At 40.2% G+C, this 19,057-nt stretch overlaps 2 protein-coding genes across 2 annotated transcripts in view; one reads left to right on the forward strand and one right to left on the reverse strand.

Moving 5' to 3' along the window:
• Positions 1-12,321, reverse strand: part of LOC136426119 (E3 ubiquitin-protein ligase UBR5-like) — a 37,488-nt gene extending 25,167 nt beyond the window's left edge. The window contains exons 1-13 of the mRNA XM_066415010.1: positions 12,144-12,321; positions 10,012-10,056; positions 9,420-9,501; positions 8,878-8,954; positions 8,062-8,278; positions 7,452-7,548; positions 6,147-6,281; positions 5,059-5,288; positions 4,384-4,506; positions 3,823-3,933; positions 1,579-1,736; positions 649-876; positions 179-336 (exon numbers count right to left, since the gene is read on the reverse strand). Coding sequence (XP_066271107.1) covers positions 179-336; positions 649-876; positions 1,579-1,736; positions 3,823-3,933; positions 4,384-4,506; positions 5,059-5,288; positions 6,147-6,281; positions 7,452-7,548; positions 8,062-8,278; positions 8,878-8,954; positions 9,420-9,501; positions 10,012-10,056; positions 12,144-12,205 — 1,723 coding nt within the window. The 5' untranslated portion in view covers positions 12,206-12,321. The remainder of the gene's footprint in view (positions 1-178; positions 337-648; positions 877-1,578; positions 1,737-3,822; positions 3,934-4,383; positions 4,507-5,058; positions 5,289-6,146; positions 6,282-7,451; positions 7,549-8,061; positions 8,279-8,877; positions 8,955-9,419; positions 9,502-10,011; positions 10,057-12,143) is intronic.
• A 110-nt stretch (positions 12,322-12,431) lies between these two features.
• LOC136426118 (solute carrier family 25 member 32-like) lies at positions 12,432-18,985 on the forward strand. The gene is made up of 8 exons (XM_066415009.1): positions 12,432-12,883; positions 14,224-14,374; positions 14,966-15,063; positions 15,357-15,523; positions 15,895-16,008; positions 16,597-16,689; positions 17,127-17,179; positions 17,755-18,985. Exons 1-8 carry the CDS (start codon positions 12,730-12,732, stop codon positions 17,885-17,887), a joined length of 963 nt encoding a protein of 320 aa, XP_066271106.1. The 5' UTR covers positions 12,432-12,729; the 3' UTR covers positions 17,888-18,985.
• The last annotated feature ends 72 nt before the right edge of the window (positions 18,986-19,057 follow it).

Here is a 19,057-nt window from a genome sequence, read left to right on the forward strand (position 1 = left end):
AAACAAAAACTTCCACAGAAAAAGACAGAAGACGGGAAAAGACGCTAGTATAAAAGTGAGCAAACATGCAAGAACGAGAAAGCATCAAGTTATTGAAAGTTGGTTAAATCATACTTACTTGTGCCTCAAAAACAATGCATGAAAATTTCAACAAGTATTGTGACATAGGTTAACTTACTGAGAGATCCCACACTGGACACAGAGGGTGCATCACTACATGTTGAGGCTGGGGAGGGAGGGGGGCCCATGTCTGTCTTAGTTTCAGATTTGGTTTCCTTCACCCCCTCAGGCTTGCCAGACTTGGTTTCTTCCTTCTGTGGCGACAGCACCTTAAACCTTGGAGGGAACACAAAAGTTAGAAATCTGTGGATAAAAGTTGTACAAATATTTTGACTTCAGATCATATTTTTCTGTTTGTCATAGATATTCATGAGCTAGATGTCATCTGATTTTTTTTCAAAAAGAGGACAGATTTGGAACACAAAATGTAAGTGCCAAGCATATTGACACAGTTTGACTCACATTTTTTTTCAAGACATGTTTTTGCAATAACAATGTGGTGATCTAGAAAGCAACTAACATAAAACATAGACAAAAAAATTTGTTAAAACCGAGAAAGTTTGGCAATCCCGAATACAATAAACTTGCCTGCAAGTGTCGGACAAGTTCCATGCTGACTCTAACAGTTGCCCCACTTTTGGAACGGACCCGATGGTTGTAAAAGCGAGAGCGCCAGCGTGGTAGATGGGACAGCTACGCAGACAGACCTGCATTCCTGTCGTGATGTCGCTGGACTTGGTGTCAGTCCCGCTCTTCTTGGACCGCGTTCGAGCTTTCTCTACGAGCTTCTTACGCTGGCTGAATGGTAGAACACCCCTGGATAAAAGGTGAAATAACAAATTGTTTCAATACTGTGTCAGTTTAAATATTTAGAGAGATCAGTTAAAATGATAATATGCTGGACTCATGGAAGATACTGAGACTAATGCCTGACAGGTCTTCCAATAAAGTGCAAGCAGCCAGACCCTAGTCTGACTGAGTACTTAGGTAAACCATTAGAAATAAATAATTATGACTAGCAAAAAAGAATTATGAATAGGTAGGCTGTGCCGGAATACTTGCTGCAAAAGCAAGACACTGTTAGATACCATGACTGACATATTTACCTAAGTCTTAACATTGAGAATTTAAATGTTTCCTTTCCTTTTGAAGCTTTTTTCTCTTGAATATTCCAATTATCAAATTAAGGCTGCATCTAAACAGCTTAGTCAGGCAGAAACAAGATTTGTTCTTATTGGTGAGGGAAGGAAAGCAGCCACTTGATTGGATAGCATTTTTTAAGCTGACTAATCACAGGACTATCCTAAAACAAAGCAGTTCCGTGATTGGCTACTTACCACCAGTACCGACCCCAGACTCCAGGTTTGAAAATTTTGACCAATCACAGGACTACCCCACACAAAGCAGCTCCATGATTGGCTACTTACCACCAGAACAGGCTCCCTGACTTCAGGTTTGAAAATTTTGACCAATCACAGGACTACCCTAAACAAAGCAGCTTTCTGATTGGCTACTTACCACCAGTACAGCCCCCCAGACTCCAGGTGCACACAGGTGTACAGGGAACAGGTGTAGATGGCAGACATCCTCTCTCCCTGGAACTCTAGAAACACTTGGGCAGGGTGTTCTAACTTGGTGGCCACAGAACTCAGAGTTTCATCAACCCAAGTGGCAACCTAGGAGTTAAAAATAGATGTTGTATTAGATCATTCAGAGCCTTTAACAATGTCAAAACATACCATATTTTCTCGATTAAAGTACGCACCCTAATTAAAGTACGCACCCCTGATTCGGGCAAAATTCCAGGCATATTTCCGGCCTTGAAACGTAAAATGAGAAAACCCAAATAAAGTACGCACCCCTTCTCCGGGCCGATGCCACAGTTGAAATGTTCCGACAAGTACATGTCCTGAAGGCGGTTACTACCACAAATAATTGTTTAGAAATGCATTTAAACCGTTTAATAAGTGATTGTGTCGTAACTTGTTGCAGTATTCTAGCCGGAACTGTTTCATCCTTTACAAAACACGTTGAACTTCATCATGGTTAATACCCTGCTCGGTTCATATGATTTCACTGGCCGTGAGGTACAGATTTGCAAATCATCCGAGGAAAATTGCGATCATATCCACAACACTGGGTAAGAATGATGCGTTCAGAAAACACTCTCCCAATACTGGCGATATATAGTTATTTCTTGATATAAATCCTTAGAACGCAACAACTTGAAAATAATTTTCACGGCGACGCATATCATACCGATCGGCCCGGCTGACAACTTGCCGTCAAAAGAAACGGACTGATAGCGAAAATAGTCTCCTATTTATATATTTAAGCGGCCTACTTTTTCATAATTTTCGTGTAAGACCGAAGAATGATTATATAAGCTCGAGACCCGCTATTTCCCACGGTCAAATACCATGAATACGGCGTTACATCCAACCGAAAACTCAACCGCTGCCCAGACACGCCCGCCAGGCCTGCCTCGACGCCTCCATTTTCCCGCCACGAATTTAGCAGCAGCCTGGCAGCAGCCAATAAGAGATGCGTAACGCGACTACGTCACGCAATATTTGCATAGTATTACGCCATTCCAAGCCGCTGCGGGCTTCCTTTAGGCCTGGCGGGCCATGTCCGAGCTTTGATATACCTGTCGCAATTATGACGTTAATATCGGTGCATATGCAGAATATCGGTGCATACGCAGAATTTAACAAACCAACGTTAAAATAAAGGAGTCCTCTGTCAAATTGTCCGCTTTGAAGATGTTTTAGGGTGCATTTTTATCGAAAATTTTGCCGCCGAAGAACCCGGAAGTGGAACGTGTACCTCAAAACGACAATATCGTCACCGGGGATCGGGATTTCTATTTCTTCTTCGAAAATCACAAAATAAACGCATTAATGTCAGTACCGATGTCTTATACGGTGAACCTACGGTGCCGGTGTTTTTTCCGGGTTTCCTCGGGCATTGGGATCGGCTGGGTGCCGAACCATGCCGGCGGCATGACTTGATCCGGGTGCTCACTACGTAAGATTTCTTGTATTGTGTGCTAGTATGGTAACGTGTAATACGGTACGAATCTATTTTCGTGTTATTAATATCAATGATACACATATGAAACGTTTATTGAAGTTCAACTTTATTTTCACGCATCAACATTCTTATCTAAACGTTATATGGACGAATCGGTGTTATTCCAAGGTCCCCTCGTCCTTGTTCCGGCTGGTTTGTGGTTCTGTTCCAATTTGTCCGGACAGTGACCTCAAACAAAGTACGCACCCCCGCTTTGGCGATATCCTGAGACACTTTTTGGATTTTGAAAAGTTTCAAAAGTGCGTACTTTAATCGAGAAAATACGGTATACCATTTTCTGACCAATATTACTGAACATGGGATTAAATGTTTGCAGTAGAAAGGGGAAGGAGTTTGCAGTTAGAACCACCATAGAAATGTAATGCATGACAGAACACATGTTTTATTTGTGGTGTAAAGACTTTGCAGTGAGAAATCACCATGAAAACCGCAAACATAAAAACCACCATGAATATTTCTAGATTCGCAGTACCTAATGTTGTAAGTTGTAATGTGTTCAGAAATGACATTGACAAGAGGCTACATGGTGACGTCAAAAAATAATCTTACCTTTGATATTCAAATGTAAATCAATCGTTTGTTTGTCACCGTCCTCACTCAATTTTTCTTTACTATCTTCTTGGCCAATCCTGAAGAAGACTTTAAAAAAAATTCAATTCTGCATACCTTGCCTGACTCAGTGACTGCCGATGCTCGGACAGAACAAGAGGAAATCAGAAGGACTTTTTCTCCATTCAGTCCCAGAGCTGAGCTCCGAGGATGGTGAACTGCTGAGTTCTGTCAACAAAAATTTAAAACTAAATAAATGATCTTAACAATGGTACAGATCCTAAAGTTTGGGATTGTTTCAATACAATACAGTATGTGCATCAACTTAACAATACATCTTTGACAAGAATAGCTTCATGTAAATGTAAGATAGTGATACATAATTCCTCAGCTTGCTTCAACACAAAGTCTATGCACATTTGAAATACAGGAAATTTGAAACCCATAGGCTTGATAAATTCTCTCTGTACTTTAGTGTTAAGCTTGAAACGTTCAGGTTACACAATTAAAGGGCTCCACCTGTGGCAAGTTGCCAAAATGTACCTCAGGATTGCAGTAAGGTGAAATTTTGCAGTCTAAGCTATAGATTTCAAGTACAGAACTGAAACCTCTGGGCTTCATACAATCTTTCTGTAAAGCTTCAAACATTCAGGTTCTTGAGGTGTTGTCAAGACGTACCTCAGGGTTGCAGTAAGGTTCGGGGTCGGCCCACTTCCACTGGTACAGCTGGCCAGAGACACTGATGGCGATCAGCTCACTGTACATGGCAGCGATGTGCACAAACCGGGGTACTCCCGACGCCTGGGGAGGGAAGGTGGAGATGTCATTGAGTCAGTTACTGCAGAAATCTATTTTCTCTTACTTCAATACCATGTACATACATTGTTTTACATGTAGCTTAATCTTGGACAAGTTATGACTGGCATATTGCAAGTATGTATGACATGGAGTGGCAAGCAGTTATACAAGACAAAAGATTTTTCCCTTCAGAAAGCCCTTTTTCCAACTTATTACCTCTTTCTGACTGGTCAAAATTTTGCACAACAGTCATCAAAACTGCCTATATTCTACAATAAATATGAAGACACTAAGATTGGCTTTTTTACTATGGCATAATTGAAATGAAAAGGTATTGGAATTTCCTTAAAACCTATTTTCACAATCTTGGGAGGCACAAGGCAACATGTGAACTTGACAAAAATCATTAATATTTTTCAAGCAAAATTTTCATTCCACCATTCCAGTTCTTCCCCATACAACAAGAGAAGATATTTTGTGCCTTGGTTGCTTTCAAACCTGTCTTCATTTTATAGTTGAGGGTAGCCTACATTCAGATACAGCAGATTGCCATACCTTTTCATTCCACCATTCCAGTTCCTCCCCAAATGACAGCGGTGTCTCCGGAGGAGGGTTGGTCGTTTTCTTCGCCTCCGTTGCTCCACTGGTGCTGCCCGCTGAGCTCGCTGTCCCCAGTCCCGCCGCGTCGCGCAGAGCGCTGTCCAACCAGCGCGGTCGCTCACGCAGACGGAACACCGGATCACGGTCTCGCTCGCGGTCAGAGTCCCGATCACGGTCTCCCGGGTCTGAGATAGAAGATAAGGTCAACATTAAGGTCATCTTTTCATCAAGCTGTATCAACATTTTACATTTTTAGTTTTAAATAAGCATTATGCACTGTCTTTAATGTCTAATTTGACTCTTGGACATTGGAATACAAATCCAGGACTTTTTTAATACAGTGACATTTGGCAATCAAGATTCTTTTCGAACTGCAGAAAGCAAACATGTAAACCCTACCCTACATAGGAGTTTGCTAGCTTCCCCTTTTTGCCATTTTAGGTAATTAACTTGAGTCTAGGTAATGTGAACCATGTGAGTTATGTAAGTGTTTGCCAATGACTCCATAAGTGATGCATTAACAAATGTACTCACTTATACACCCCGACCAATCAAACCATGTGAATCGCATTGAAACTCAGATTCGTATCAGCCATTTCCCGACAAACCGCTTTCTAACTTGCGTTAACGACTACATCTGACCAAACAAACTCGCCAGTGAGATGGTGGAAGGTGTCAGCTTCCAAAAGACGTTTTCAGAATGACATTTTTGGCACTGTGGAAGTGATTGAATCCGACCGCAATTTAACGTTTAGAGAAAAGTAGTAGAAACTATTTTTTTCGAAACGTCAAATCGCGGTCGGATTCAATCACTTCCATAGTGCCAAAAATGTCAATCTGAAAACGTCTTTTGGAAGCTGACACCTTCCACCATCTCACTGGCGAGATTGTTTGGTCAGATGTAGTCGTTAATGCAAGTTAGAAAGCGATTTGTCGGGAAATAGCTGATACGAATCTGAGTTTCAATGGGATTCAGCTGGTTCGATTGGTCAGGGTGTTATAGAGATGAAATAAACAAAAAATGTTGGTGGCCTTGTACTCACTAGATCTGGAGGCTCCCCTGACTCTGCTGCGTAGAGAGGCGTAACCGAACATGTCTTCTGAGAACATGTCTGCATCGATGATCACACTGGGGTGGTCCGAGTGCAGCCCAGCATCCAGCAGGGACATCAGGTCATCTGGGGAGGATTAAACAATATTATCAATATACTTGCATTGATAAAAACAAAAATGGAAAAGCAAGACCAAGTCATAAAATACTTGAGGTCATGTAGCCAGTGCATTTAGAACTGTAGAAGAACAGAGTGCACTACCAAGATATTTGCTGTACTGTGATTGGTTAAGCCACCTAGGGCAATTTGCACTTGGCCTATAAAAGCCAGAACACACTGTACTGTGCTCATTCGAGCCTTGATCCTTGAGAAAGCCACACACAGACGAAACATGTTGGTGTGGGCTCGAATAAAGTTCTAAACGGGAACTATACGCGGCTACAGCCTAACCCTGAAGATGTGTTGTGAGTGTGTACGGTTGGCTTGAGGTTGCCCACTACTACTTCCCAAGACCAAGTCATGAAATACTTGATATAAAAAGATGGCTTCATCTGAGCCAGAGCTGCCTCCAGGACCCGTCCCTCCATTCTGGGACAGAAATTTACTTGTTGGGATGGAAATTGTTTTTATCCCATCTGTCAAAAGATTCTGACCATCCTGACATGAAATTGATGAAAATGTATTTTTGGAAACTTAAATGACAGATTTGACAACAAAAATTAACAGAAGCAGTGGATGGTTCATTCCTTGAAAAAGACTGTAGCTATTCAGTCGAAAATTTGGGTAAGTCCAATTTATTGTGTTGGCTTTTACAGTTTAAACTCCATTCAGAATGACTTCTACCAACACAGATGAACTTTCAAGTGAAAATTAACAACATGGGCTCCCAAACAATGAGTGGGATGCACAAAAATATAAAGCTGGAGACAGCCCTGATCTGAGCCCAGCATGACCAAGAAATCAAAATCGCTGGAAATGTTGGGAAGTGTGTACAAATCAACTCTTTCTGTCCTGGTTATCATAATAATAATGGTTTTATTCAAAGAATATTTGGCACCCCGAGGGCTGAATTCTGTTAATCTTATGCAGTTATAGTGTCACATTTGAAGTAGAATGAAGTAATGAGTAAATTTGGAATCGCTACCATGTCTCTCACCTCCCGGCATGTAGGAGTCGCTGGCAACATAAACTACTTCATCCATACAAAATCACCACTTTTTCTCTTTGAGAACTTAGCTTTCTATTTCTAGTAATTGAAGTAATGAGTAAGTTTGGAATCGCTACCATGTCTCTCACCTCCCGGCATGTAGGAGTCACTGGCATCATCATCGTTGTCTCCCTCCTCATCATCTCTGCTCAGGAGGTTGTTCACTGCTAGGTTTACATCAAGGTTCTACAACAAAAAACAAACCAAATCAAAATGTAATTAGAGCCCATAACAAGATGTATGAATATGTTTTATGATAAGCTGAGATTAGCATTAAAGTTTACTGTGAGTTACAAATAAATGAATTGGTTTGAACTTTTACCAGGTAAAAAGTGACTTTCAGGTCTAGGGAAAGACCTCTCAAACATTTTGGGATATGGATTGTTACTGTTTTCATTTCTCCAGCAGTCTCAATTTCTAATTTTCGAATTTTGCTTTAAAATGCAATGATAACATTCTTATAAACTTCTTCACACAATTTTTTTAAACGTTTGTATCATGAATTTCATCCATTGTGCTGAAGTTCACTCTATATTCGTGTAATCTTCGTAAAATGCCCGGGGTGTTCCTATTACAACGAGCACTATTTTGAACTCAGATAATATCCTACTTACCTGAATTTCACTTTTAAAAGTCTGAAAATCAAGCAAATAAATTGGTCTGGCCTAAAATGAAGAAAAAAAAGAGAAAAGAACGAACCGTTCTCTGTAGCTCTCTGATGATGACACTGCGAGATTTCCCCTGTAGAACGACTTGCGCCTGGTTCACCAGTTCCTCTGGTACGACAGACGCAGGTACGATGGGTCGTGACCCCACGATCACGCTGGTTGTTCCACGTGTGCCTCTGCTGCCCTGTCCGCTACCCCGAACCACTCGGCCACGGGTTCTAGTGGGCAGCCTGGTCCCAGCACTATTACTGCAAGGTAAACAAAATGAAGATATGAGGAACAAAGCCTTCCTGTTTTTTGGTTAGGCCGTAGCAAGTAAATTCTACAGATGGCATCCGTGCACACATTGATTTTCACCTGATTTAAAACAAAAAACAATACCTTGAGTATACTTGAAGAAGTGAGGCTTGTTATTTTTCACGTTCTTGCATTAGACTTGGAGTTTGCAGAGTGTCATCGATAAATTTACTTGCTGAGGACTTATCTAGATCTAATCTTAGTATTCTTACTAAAATCACTGACTGAAAGTAGGATTACCCCAAGCATTTTTACATTCATAATTCCAATCTTTTTCGCTAATGATGGACAAAAATTATGGCCATTCTGTCATCCTCCCACACAAAAATTGGCATGCCTGATGTGCATACTATGAAAAGTAGGTCAACACACCAGGAAGTAAGCTGGGGTGACTGAAAGAATCTAGGGCTGGGAAATATCTGACTGGAATATTTACAGAGTTGTCACTAGAAATTTACAAAGACGGGAACAAGGACTGTTGTTTCTTTACCACAATCATGTACATGCATATCATGTGAAAAAAAAACTGTAATAACCCAGGAATTGTTACCTTTTGTTAGGGTCATTTTTAGACAAGTCGAGTCGCTCTGTCAGGATCCGATAACTCATACGACAAACACGGCCATCCTGAACAGCAAGACACATCAAATCATTCAAATGGATGATAATGAAAAAGATTAATAATAAGTTTTAATTCATCTTCTTTATTTTCATTTCAAAACGGATGAAATCAAAACTACACATGTATGAAACAAATACATTTTCTTAAATCATTTTCATGACTTGTAACAGGCAAGTCTAAGCAACATAGATACAGTTTTACAAATATTATCAGAAAATAAATTACATGTATAAGAATCTCTCCTTTCCAAAAATTATCTGAAAATTAACTACAATAATCTTCTGAATATCCAAATCAGGAATCTGCAAATGTCTATTAGTATTGGCATCTATTTCATATACAATGTTCTTTAGGCATAAATTAATAAGAAAGCTTGTGATAGACACGTAACATATCAGTGATAGGCCAGAGGCATTGACATGAATTCATAATCTTGGTACCATTAAAATTCAGAACATGTGTAGACTAACCTCCAATAGGAAGGCAATATGGTTTGGTCCAACCACACACTCCCTTACAACCTGGCCTCGCAGTTGGCTGATAGCTGGTGGGCTGTTTGAGTATAATTACCTTCATTGTAATATTATCTCTCAAAGTCACAATAAACCACCAATTACATAAATTATTGTTCAAAAACATAATGTAAAGCATAACATCTAAATGGAAGATCCCTAAATGTTGGTGTTCAATCATTCCTTATTATTACAACACATCAAAGTCTTTTCATTTCAACACATCAAAGCCTACAAATTACAATTCACAAGTAGAGTTGCCACACCTACATGCTTCTCATCTACAGTATTTCCAAGTACATGTGTATTCAACATGAATATTATATGTTTAAATGATTAGATACAAATAGATTTAAGATCTAATGTTTTCAATACAGGATCAGCATAGGATCTAATTTTTCTTCACTTTTCAGTTTTGGCATGTACTTTCATAACAAATATTGACATGCCAAAATACAACCATGAATTATAACCGCCTTGTCCTTCACTCCCTCTAAATTCTTGGAAATGATCCATTTTTGATAATTTCTATCCTGTTAGTTGTCCTTACCTAACATACCCATGCTTGTTGATCTTGTCTGCAACCTCCTTCAGTCTGTCCAAGAAGAAAACACCCATGAACAAAATGCCAAAGAATCAGCTACATTATCCAAACAATAATGAACAGGACATCCAAACTACTGTTGCAGTATCTATTCGCCATTTTGTTGAATCAGTGATAATAACAATATCAATTCTAATAGATGACATCATGTTATGCTAAGATTTTTTTCAGGCAGATGTAAACAGAGGTTCAACTACATACATGTACATATGTAACAGTGTTGTTTTTTACTGTCAAAATCAACATATTCTTAAATTAGCCCAAAGGAATTTGTTGTTATCATTGTGGCTGCCACACCTACAGCCTAGCCACAAAATAGTGTAATTCACTTTATCTTCACGGTCGTTAGCAAAATTTCATGGTGTAAGGAAAATTGACATTTTCACTGAACTTTAATGTCACGATAGCGGCAAGCGATTTACAGAACGGTTGTGTAAAGGAATAATAAAACATACAAAGATTTTTTCGCGGTGATGATAAGTTCATGGTACGGAGGTGACCGTGAAAACGGCAAACATAAAGTTAGTATTACAGTGAAAGAAAAAGAATTTTAGTAGTACTCAGATGACACGCAAAGATTGTCACCATGTGGCTGCCAACAGGCTACCACAGTCTGCAATCTCTGTTGTTTAATCATCACTGTACTACGAACAATTACAATACCCATGTATACCATCATCATCTTATCACAAACTTAAAACTGATGTTTGGATAGACCATGCTTCTGAACAGATTAAAATTGAAGCTATTGTACATCTTTAAATAAACATGTGGTGGTTCTATGTTCGTGTTTGTCACAGTGACCTCTTTACAACAGGCACCCCTTTTACTGTAAAACCCTGCATAACAGTTTCAACCACAAACTCCGAACACTTCGTTTTCTCCCTACCGCGAAATTAAATCCCTATGATCCCAGTAATCATTACATTAAAATGCTACACTTTATGAATGACAGACACAGATTTACAAGCAGAAGATATTACATGGACTTTTGAACCAAGAAATCCAATGTGCTCAGTGAAAAATGTAGTCAAGTATCACAAATGGTGTTTTCATCATTAATATTTCATTACTGTCCTTGGTATTCTAAATTGCCTATAGGTATAGCCTTGAATCAAGTCAAAGGAAAGTTCTTTCCATCAAACTGTTATGATTTATGATGGAGCATGCAAAATATCAATCGATCAATCTTGCATTGTCATTCCATAGAAATCCTGCTCCCATATTGTTGTACCAATTATTTTATGAAAATAGCAGCAAGTTTTTGTCAGAACGTCTAATTACATAGATTGTATATCATCATCAATACCACAGTGTAGTACATGTTTCGCATTATAACCAGCCTCAGTATGCAATTTCTTTGCTTCAAGGTTTCCCTTTGTCTCATTAAAAAATACCCTTTTTTTTTATAACACCATAATCGTACCGCTACTACTTCCAATGAAACTCTTGTTCCAATCAATCAATTTAACCTATAAAAAGGTCACCAACTATAAACCCGAGAAAATGGATACATGCTGTATCTTAAAAGTTAAAGCAGTTCACAAACATGCACATGTACATATGCAACACATGTTGTCTTCGATGCAACATGTGATACTGATTCAGTCATAATCACATTAAATTTACTTGGATTATGTTCTTGTGTGCAAGTACGAGTGTGGATGCAAATAAAGACACGGTCACTCAGCTACCCAGCTGTTTTGTTCCAGTTACAAAATGATGCCACCATATCCAACATCACACACGCATCATGCATCATGAAACCGTATCCTAAAAAATCCGAATATTTTGGACCGGCCTCTTTCATTCTTCCGCCATGAAACAAAATCACACGTATGAAAATATATGATCGTGAACCATCCTTAGAAGTAAGAAGATCTCTAACAGATCTTGAGCGATTTTCTGAAGAAAAGCACTTCCCGCATGTTTGACCTTTTCGTACGTGCGGCGTTTCTAAACGTTTGCCGGGCGTTTTCTCATGGCTCCTAGTCATGCCAAGACTCCATTTTACCCTTCCCATTTTCTTGGCTCGCCGGTTTCAATGAACGGGGAAAATGTCTAAATCATAGGCTTACCGATCGTTCAATTGGTCTTCTGTCCCGGGCAAAGGGTGCACCACGACGTGTATGGACGTCATAGCGTCCTCTTTCTTGGATGTTCTTTTCTAAAAGGGACGAAATTCCCGAGTTTTTGCAACACAAATCTCGGGACAAAGCCAGAAATTTCATCAGCAAGACGCCATTTTGGATTGAATGTAGCGGAAAATGATAAAGGAGCTGTGATTGGTCAAAATTTCACTAATGTCGCTGTTACAAGTTAGCGACGTTTTGATTGGCTGTTATCTTAACATTGATAAACTGTATCGTCAATTTTGATTGGCTAAAGCTTTTCCAACTTGGCAAAACTTCTTATCTAAACTCCCATTGGTCGAGGTATTTTCGGGAGCGCTTTTCACGGGAAGTATGGGAAATATCCAACATGGCTGCGCCCATCGTAAATTTACGTAAATCGTAAGTTTTTATCAAGAAACTGCTCTTCTCATCAGTTGGACCTTTAACCTAGCACGTTTCGTTAGTATTTGATCAAAGACTATACTAAGTACGTCTGGGATAAAAGCTAGGTCGAAATTCGTTGGCGATTTGGAGATATTTTGGAGTTTAGATGGCGTCAGGGGACGCTCACGTCACACCCCGGGCCGCTCGACTGAAGTTGCTCCGACATGTGAAGGGGGAGCATCTGATGGCGGGGGTGAGCGGAGGGGTCTTGTCAACCCTCGTGCTGCATCCACTGGACCTCATTAAGCTCAGATTCGCAGGTAAACACGACGTGATGAGCTGATTGTTTGGGTTGAAGTGAACGATTGTCGTCTGCTGGGGGGGGGGGGGCAGTATGCCTAAACAGCGTACGGGTCTCTTATGAATTTATTTTCTTAAACTCGACCAAGTAAAAACCTGAAACTAAAATGGAAGTCCTGACTATGTCGTTTAGAAGCGTGCCGAATTTAATGTCATACTGTTGTTTTTGAGAGCCTTAAGAAGGTCACAAACACCTTGGTCCAAATGTTAACAGAAACATAAATAGTTTTGCCAGGATATATAGGTTCATGGAAAGTCATCCAGTCATGTACAACCACAGAGTGACAAATTACAAACGTCAACTTCAACTTATTTGACCCCCAGATAACCCCGCGAGGGGCAAAGTAGGGGGGGAGGAGGTCCAAGGCTAAGGCGGGCAGGCCTCCAGCCTGGCGCGGAATGACACAACAGTGGGAGCTGTAACAACCGCGCCAGGCAGGGCGTTCCACCTCCTTTCAGAGAGAAGGGGCCAGTGCAGGTCATTGAGCAGCCGTATAAGGAGCGGTTTGAACTGGAGAGAAACTCTTACCTAACCATAGACTCTACTCCGATATCTTTAGGATTTCCCTCCTGGGACAAGCAGTAACGCAACCCTGCTGCTTGGCAACCAGGATCAAATTCAGTGGATCCGTGGGCCAGAGTTAGATCCTAGGGACGGCTCCAGCTCAGACATGTTGTAAAAGATTGCATTCGTCATTTCGGATGGTGCACTGGTGAAGTAAAGCCGGAGGACCAGTGTATGAGAAGCTCCTTTAATGGCCATACTACAAGCCTTAATGTCTCAACCGCAAACCTGTGCACATAAAAGAACCCAACACACTTATCGAGAAGAGCAGCCAGCTTATCATTGGCTGTGTGCCACAATGTATTGTACTGTTGCAATTCAAATGAAGATGTATAATTCCATCCAATGTCTCTTCTTGTTTTGTGTCTCCTAGTGAGCGATGGGCTGGCATACCAGGGGATTCTGGACTGTGTGAATATCAACCTTCTCCCTGCTGCCTAGCCCTGTAACTAATACAAATATGGGGCCAAATAGCTGCTTTCGCAGGGAGAAGGTTAAAAGAATCATCTATGCATTATTACTACTTTTCCTTTGCCCTGTATGGTTCATCTTTGAAGAAAATGACAACTTCTGTTCCTTCTGTTATGTGTCTCCCAGTGAGTGATGGCTTGGCGAGCAGGCCAGCGAAGCCCTCAATGCATCATTTACTGTTTCTTTCTTCCCTCCGATATACATGTAATTTGAATAATGTGTGTTATTTTCAACGTTTGTTCCTCCTTTTTCTGTGTCTCCCAGTGAGCGATGGCTTGGCAAGCAGACCGACCTACCAGGGGATCCTGGACTGTGTACTGGCCATCTACAGGGCACGGGGATTCCCAGGGCTGTACGCAGGGGTAACACCCAACATCATGGGAGCTGGAGCTTCATGGGGACTTTACTTCTTATTGTAAGTTGTGACTTCTGACATCTGAAGAACATGTATGGTAGGGCCTGCATGCTCTTTTCTATAAGGCGTAGGCAGGCCTTTTTAATTTCGTCATAATATCTGTCATTGAACATCCTTTCAAATTCAATGACAGATATTGAATAGCATGGGAATTGATACTCTGCTAGCAGAGGCAAGATCCAGAGTATTTTCAACGTATTTTCGCGGTATTTATACATCTTTCTACTCTTCCGTTTTTTGTTGGGTCTGAAAAGTAGAAAGACGTATAATATACTGCGAAAATACGCCGAAAATACCCCGGATCTTACCTCTGCTAGGAGAGTAGGGAATTGATATAACATTCACCCCACTAAAAGAGATTACCATTCTCTGTGCTGTATACAGTTTTCAGTTCCTCATGAATATTGTTTTTTTTTAAAAAGCAATATAAGTTGAGAAGTTTCAGAAGGACTCTTAGATGTACAACTGCAGAAAATACAGGAGTACTTGACTATGTCTGTAGAAACCTACGCCATTTACTTCTTTATTGTGCTGTGAGCATAATCATGGTTTCAACTTTGTAACTCCTAGTTTCTCATGTTTCCCATGTAGCTACAACGCCACCAAGCAGCACTGGCTGGAATGGCAGGGCATGCAGCCAAACGGTAACCTGGGACCAGGCAAGCACATGGTGGCAGCAGCTAACGCAGGTCAGTTAGGAAGACAGAGTCAGAGTTCAAAATGCTGGCCTTGTTTGAACTTGTAGGCATGGGGCTCTCTTAGCCTTTATAAACGACAAAAGACAGTTACTCAAGCAACTGGATAAAATTTTGAAACAGTCAGACGTTTCAGACAGCATCCGCTGTCTTTCGTCAGTGACTAAAAGAAAGAACCGGAGAACCGCATTTTATACCTAAGCTCTAGATTGATATGTTATGAAGATTTACTTACGTACTAACTCTGAATCTAGTTAAAGGTTGGTGTAATTCTCTTGTGTCCCCAGGTGTGATCACCCTGGCCATCACTAACCCCATCTGGGTGGTGAAGACTCGCCTGTGTCTGCAGTATGAGAACGAGATGAGGAATGTGGCTGTCAGCAGACGCTACAAGGGCATGTCGGACGCTCTGGTCAAGATATGGAGACATGAGGGCATGAGGGGCATGTACAAGGTACAGAAGAACAAACCAAAAATAAACATGGAAAAGAGAAAGGACAGTCAAGCACTAGATAAATGACAGACAGGGACAAGTGGAAATGAATGATTATGTAAGACGGCCAAAATGTTGAGAAAAATACAATGAACGAAGGCTGTCAGTGTGATTGATACAGAAAAAACTTCTTCATGTACCGTACTGTAACTGTTACAGTACTTACCAAGAGGTCAAGCCTTCAGCTACAAACAACTTTTACAAATCATTGTGATGTGTTTGACCAAGTAGGTTTGACAAGTTTGTAACATTACCAGGTACATAAAAGAAATGTGTTGAGTGTGTGGATTGAATGTCCTCAATTAATTTATCATTAATCGTTCTCTCACCAGGGTTTTGTGCCGGGGCTGCTCGGTGTATCCCATGGTGCACTGCAGTTCATGTCCTATGAGGAGTTGAAAACACAGTACAACCTGTACAGAGGGACACCCAGGGATAAACATCTGGTGAGTTGTGTGCAGTTATGCAATCCCGCTGTTTAGCTATATGGATCAAATTGCATAGATCAGTGGATGAGGGGTTGGATCCCAGGGTCGACCCGAGCTCAGACATGTGTTAAGGGATTGCATATATCATTTTGGATGGTAAAGTAAAGCTGGCGGCCCCATATATGAGGCCTCAAGCATCAAATCAAACCTCTGCACATAAAAGAACCTAGCACATTTGTCAGGAAGGGTATCTATTAGTGACTTGGTGTGCTTGGCTAAAAACACAAGCCATAGCGAAACCACATTGCACTTCTAGCTAACAGAAAACCATCATGCTTCAACCGATGTTGTCCAGAAAAGAAACAGAATACTCTCAACTTGGCTTAGTTAGCACCAATGTTTGCTTTTCTGCTTTGAGAAGAGTGAACTGTTAGTCTAAAAATATGCTGTTCTTACAAGAGGCTGCAGTACCTGTAATAACTGTTAGGTGGTGCAACTGACACCACAGCCACTTGTTTGATTTAGCTACTTTATCTATTGAGCAAGAAGAAAAAACAATGCACAATGATAATGTTAACAATTCAATATTCCGATGTTTCTTTGCAGAATCCCTTGGAGTACCTGACAATGGCAGCGCTGTCAAAATTGTTTGCTGTTTCCACTACTTACCCGTACCAGGTCGTCAGGGCAAGATTACAGGTCAGACTATTTAGCATTGCTCACTATCAATTTTGTATCTGTTGTTATGTAGTTAGTACTTTTGTATGCAGAATGGTTAGGAAAAGTAATGAATTGGTTTTTATGATCTTCTACTATGGGTAACTAATTGGTTGAATTTTGGAAACACTGAAAGAAATGTCAGAATATCCCTGAATGATTTCATTGTTAGTATTTCCAACATCATTTCTGGTAGGTTAACAAAGTTTTTGGTACACGACTAATGGTTTTCACCCAGCAAATACAAAAACCTTTAACCATATTAACCATTATTGAGTTTCCCGATCTGATGAAACTAGTCATGGAAGGCATAATTTTTTAATGTTTAGTAGCATAACACACCCTTCCATATGTAGAAATAGGAAGTTAAACTATTTATGTTAAGTTTGTGACTATATCTTTCCCATCTTTTCCTGCAGGACCAACACAACAAGTATGATGGTGTTATTGACGTAGTTAGGAAAACATGGAGGTAAGTAATACATGATTCACAGGAAAATATGTAAATTTTTTTCATGATTGTACCATAGCCGTTTTGATTAGGTTGTGGTTTATCACATATAACGTTACAAACAATGATATAAACTCATTCATCATGAAATTCTTATCCGCTGATAAAAAAAGCATGTGACAGTGTTTTAAATAATGAATATTTCATCAAACTTTAATGTGTTGCAAGGGATAATATCACCCCCAGCTGGCATGTAAAATGTGTCTTTGTGTGTGTGTGTGTGTGTGTGTGTGTGTGTGTGTGTGTGTGTATCACTGTGTTTGTGTGTGTTACTGTGCGTGTGTGTGTGTATGTCACTGTGTGTGTGTGTGTGTTACTGTGTGTGTGTCACTGTGTGTGTTACTGTGTGTGTTGCTGTGTGTGTGTGTCACTGTATGTGTGTGTGTGTGTGTGTGTCACTGTGTGTGTGTGTGTCTGTGTTACTGTGTGTGTGTGTGTGTTTCTGTGATGCCCAATATACACAACACAGTGTTGCCACACATTCTCAGTGCTGCTACCACAGATTCTAACACAGTTTTCCCACATTGTCCCTACAGAGGAGAAGGTATGGGCGGGTTCTACAAGGGAATTGTGCCTAATCTGATCCGGGTCACCCCTGCCTGCTGTATCACGTTTATCGTCTATGAGAACTTCATAAACTTCTTCAAGAAACCCCAGGACACCAGCTGATAATGGTGACATGCTTCAACTGATGGCATCTCTTATTTTAATAGGTATTATAACCTTCGATGTCTTGTAATAGGACTTACGAAAATTTTATTAATTTCTTCAAATAAAACCAAGGGCAGCAGCTGATAGTGGTCATGTACTCAGACTGAATTTTAAAATGTTTTTTTTTCTGTTTATGGTACTGAATCATGAAATATGGTATAAAGAAACTACAAAAAATCTCTATGTAATATCAGAAGTGATGGGAGTACAGTAAGGGTGAGCTGCATACAATTACACAGATGTACATTAAATTTTGATGTTTTGTACATAGATGTCATAAAAGTGCATGCAATGGCAAAAGTGTAATAATTTGCACAACCACATCATCAGTGTTGGATCTTGAAGTTGGAACATTTCAACAGTCTCTAGTTTTAAGTACTTATACAAAATTGTTAGTCTAGTTTTGTATCTAGAAATGGCAAAGTAGCTCGTATATATGCAGACAATTTGCAATATGGTGACCAAGGTAGGACTGGTGGATTGCATATAGGCAGATATACTGTGTTGAACTGGACAGTGATAAATTCACTAGAATTATTTGATGTAGGACCAAGGTAGAGTTAAGACCAAGAATTGTTCTTAAATAAGATAAAAGTAGAAAAGGTTGCAGAAAAATGCCATGATGAGTAGGTAGGACAAATTTAAAGTGAAACAAACTAATCTTCCACTGATTGTGACAGAGAAGACAGATGCTATGTACATGTACAGTATTTACAGGTTCATTGTACATGTACCAGAGAACTCCCTTAGCTCTTTTCGACAAGTGCAATAAACAGTGGGCTCTAGCTTAACATCCCTTCCAAAGGGCTGCGACCCTTTCCAGTAGCGTGCTTATCAGGTGAGCGACACAGCCAAGATTTGAACTCACCACCTCTTGGTCCATGGGCAGGGACACTAACAACTGGACTAGGCACGCTACAAAATTTGACCTGTCCATGTAATTACAGACATTGTGTAATGATAGTTTGTGAACTACTGGAACTATGGAGTACATAATGTTTGTAATGTATACTATACTATCATCAACAGGATAAAGTTATGTTCATTAATGATTTACTTGTTGTCTGGTGAATTATCGGTGTTTGGGATTCAGGTGTTTTTGCTGTGACAGGAGGTACTTAGTTTTGA

The sequence above is a fragment of the Branchiostoma lanceolatum genome (assembly GCF_035083965.1).
Source record: "Branchiostoma lanceolatum isolate klBraLanc5 chromosome 18 unlocalized genomic scaffold, klBraLanc5.hap2 SUPER_18_unloc_1, whole genome shotgun sequence".
NCBI lineage: Eukaryota > Metazoa > Chordata > Leptocardii > Amphioxiformes > Branchiostomatidae > Branchiostoma > Branchiostoma lanceolatum.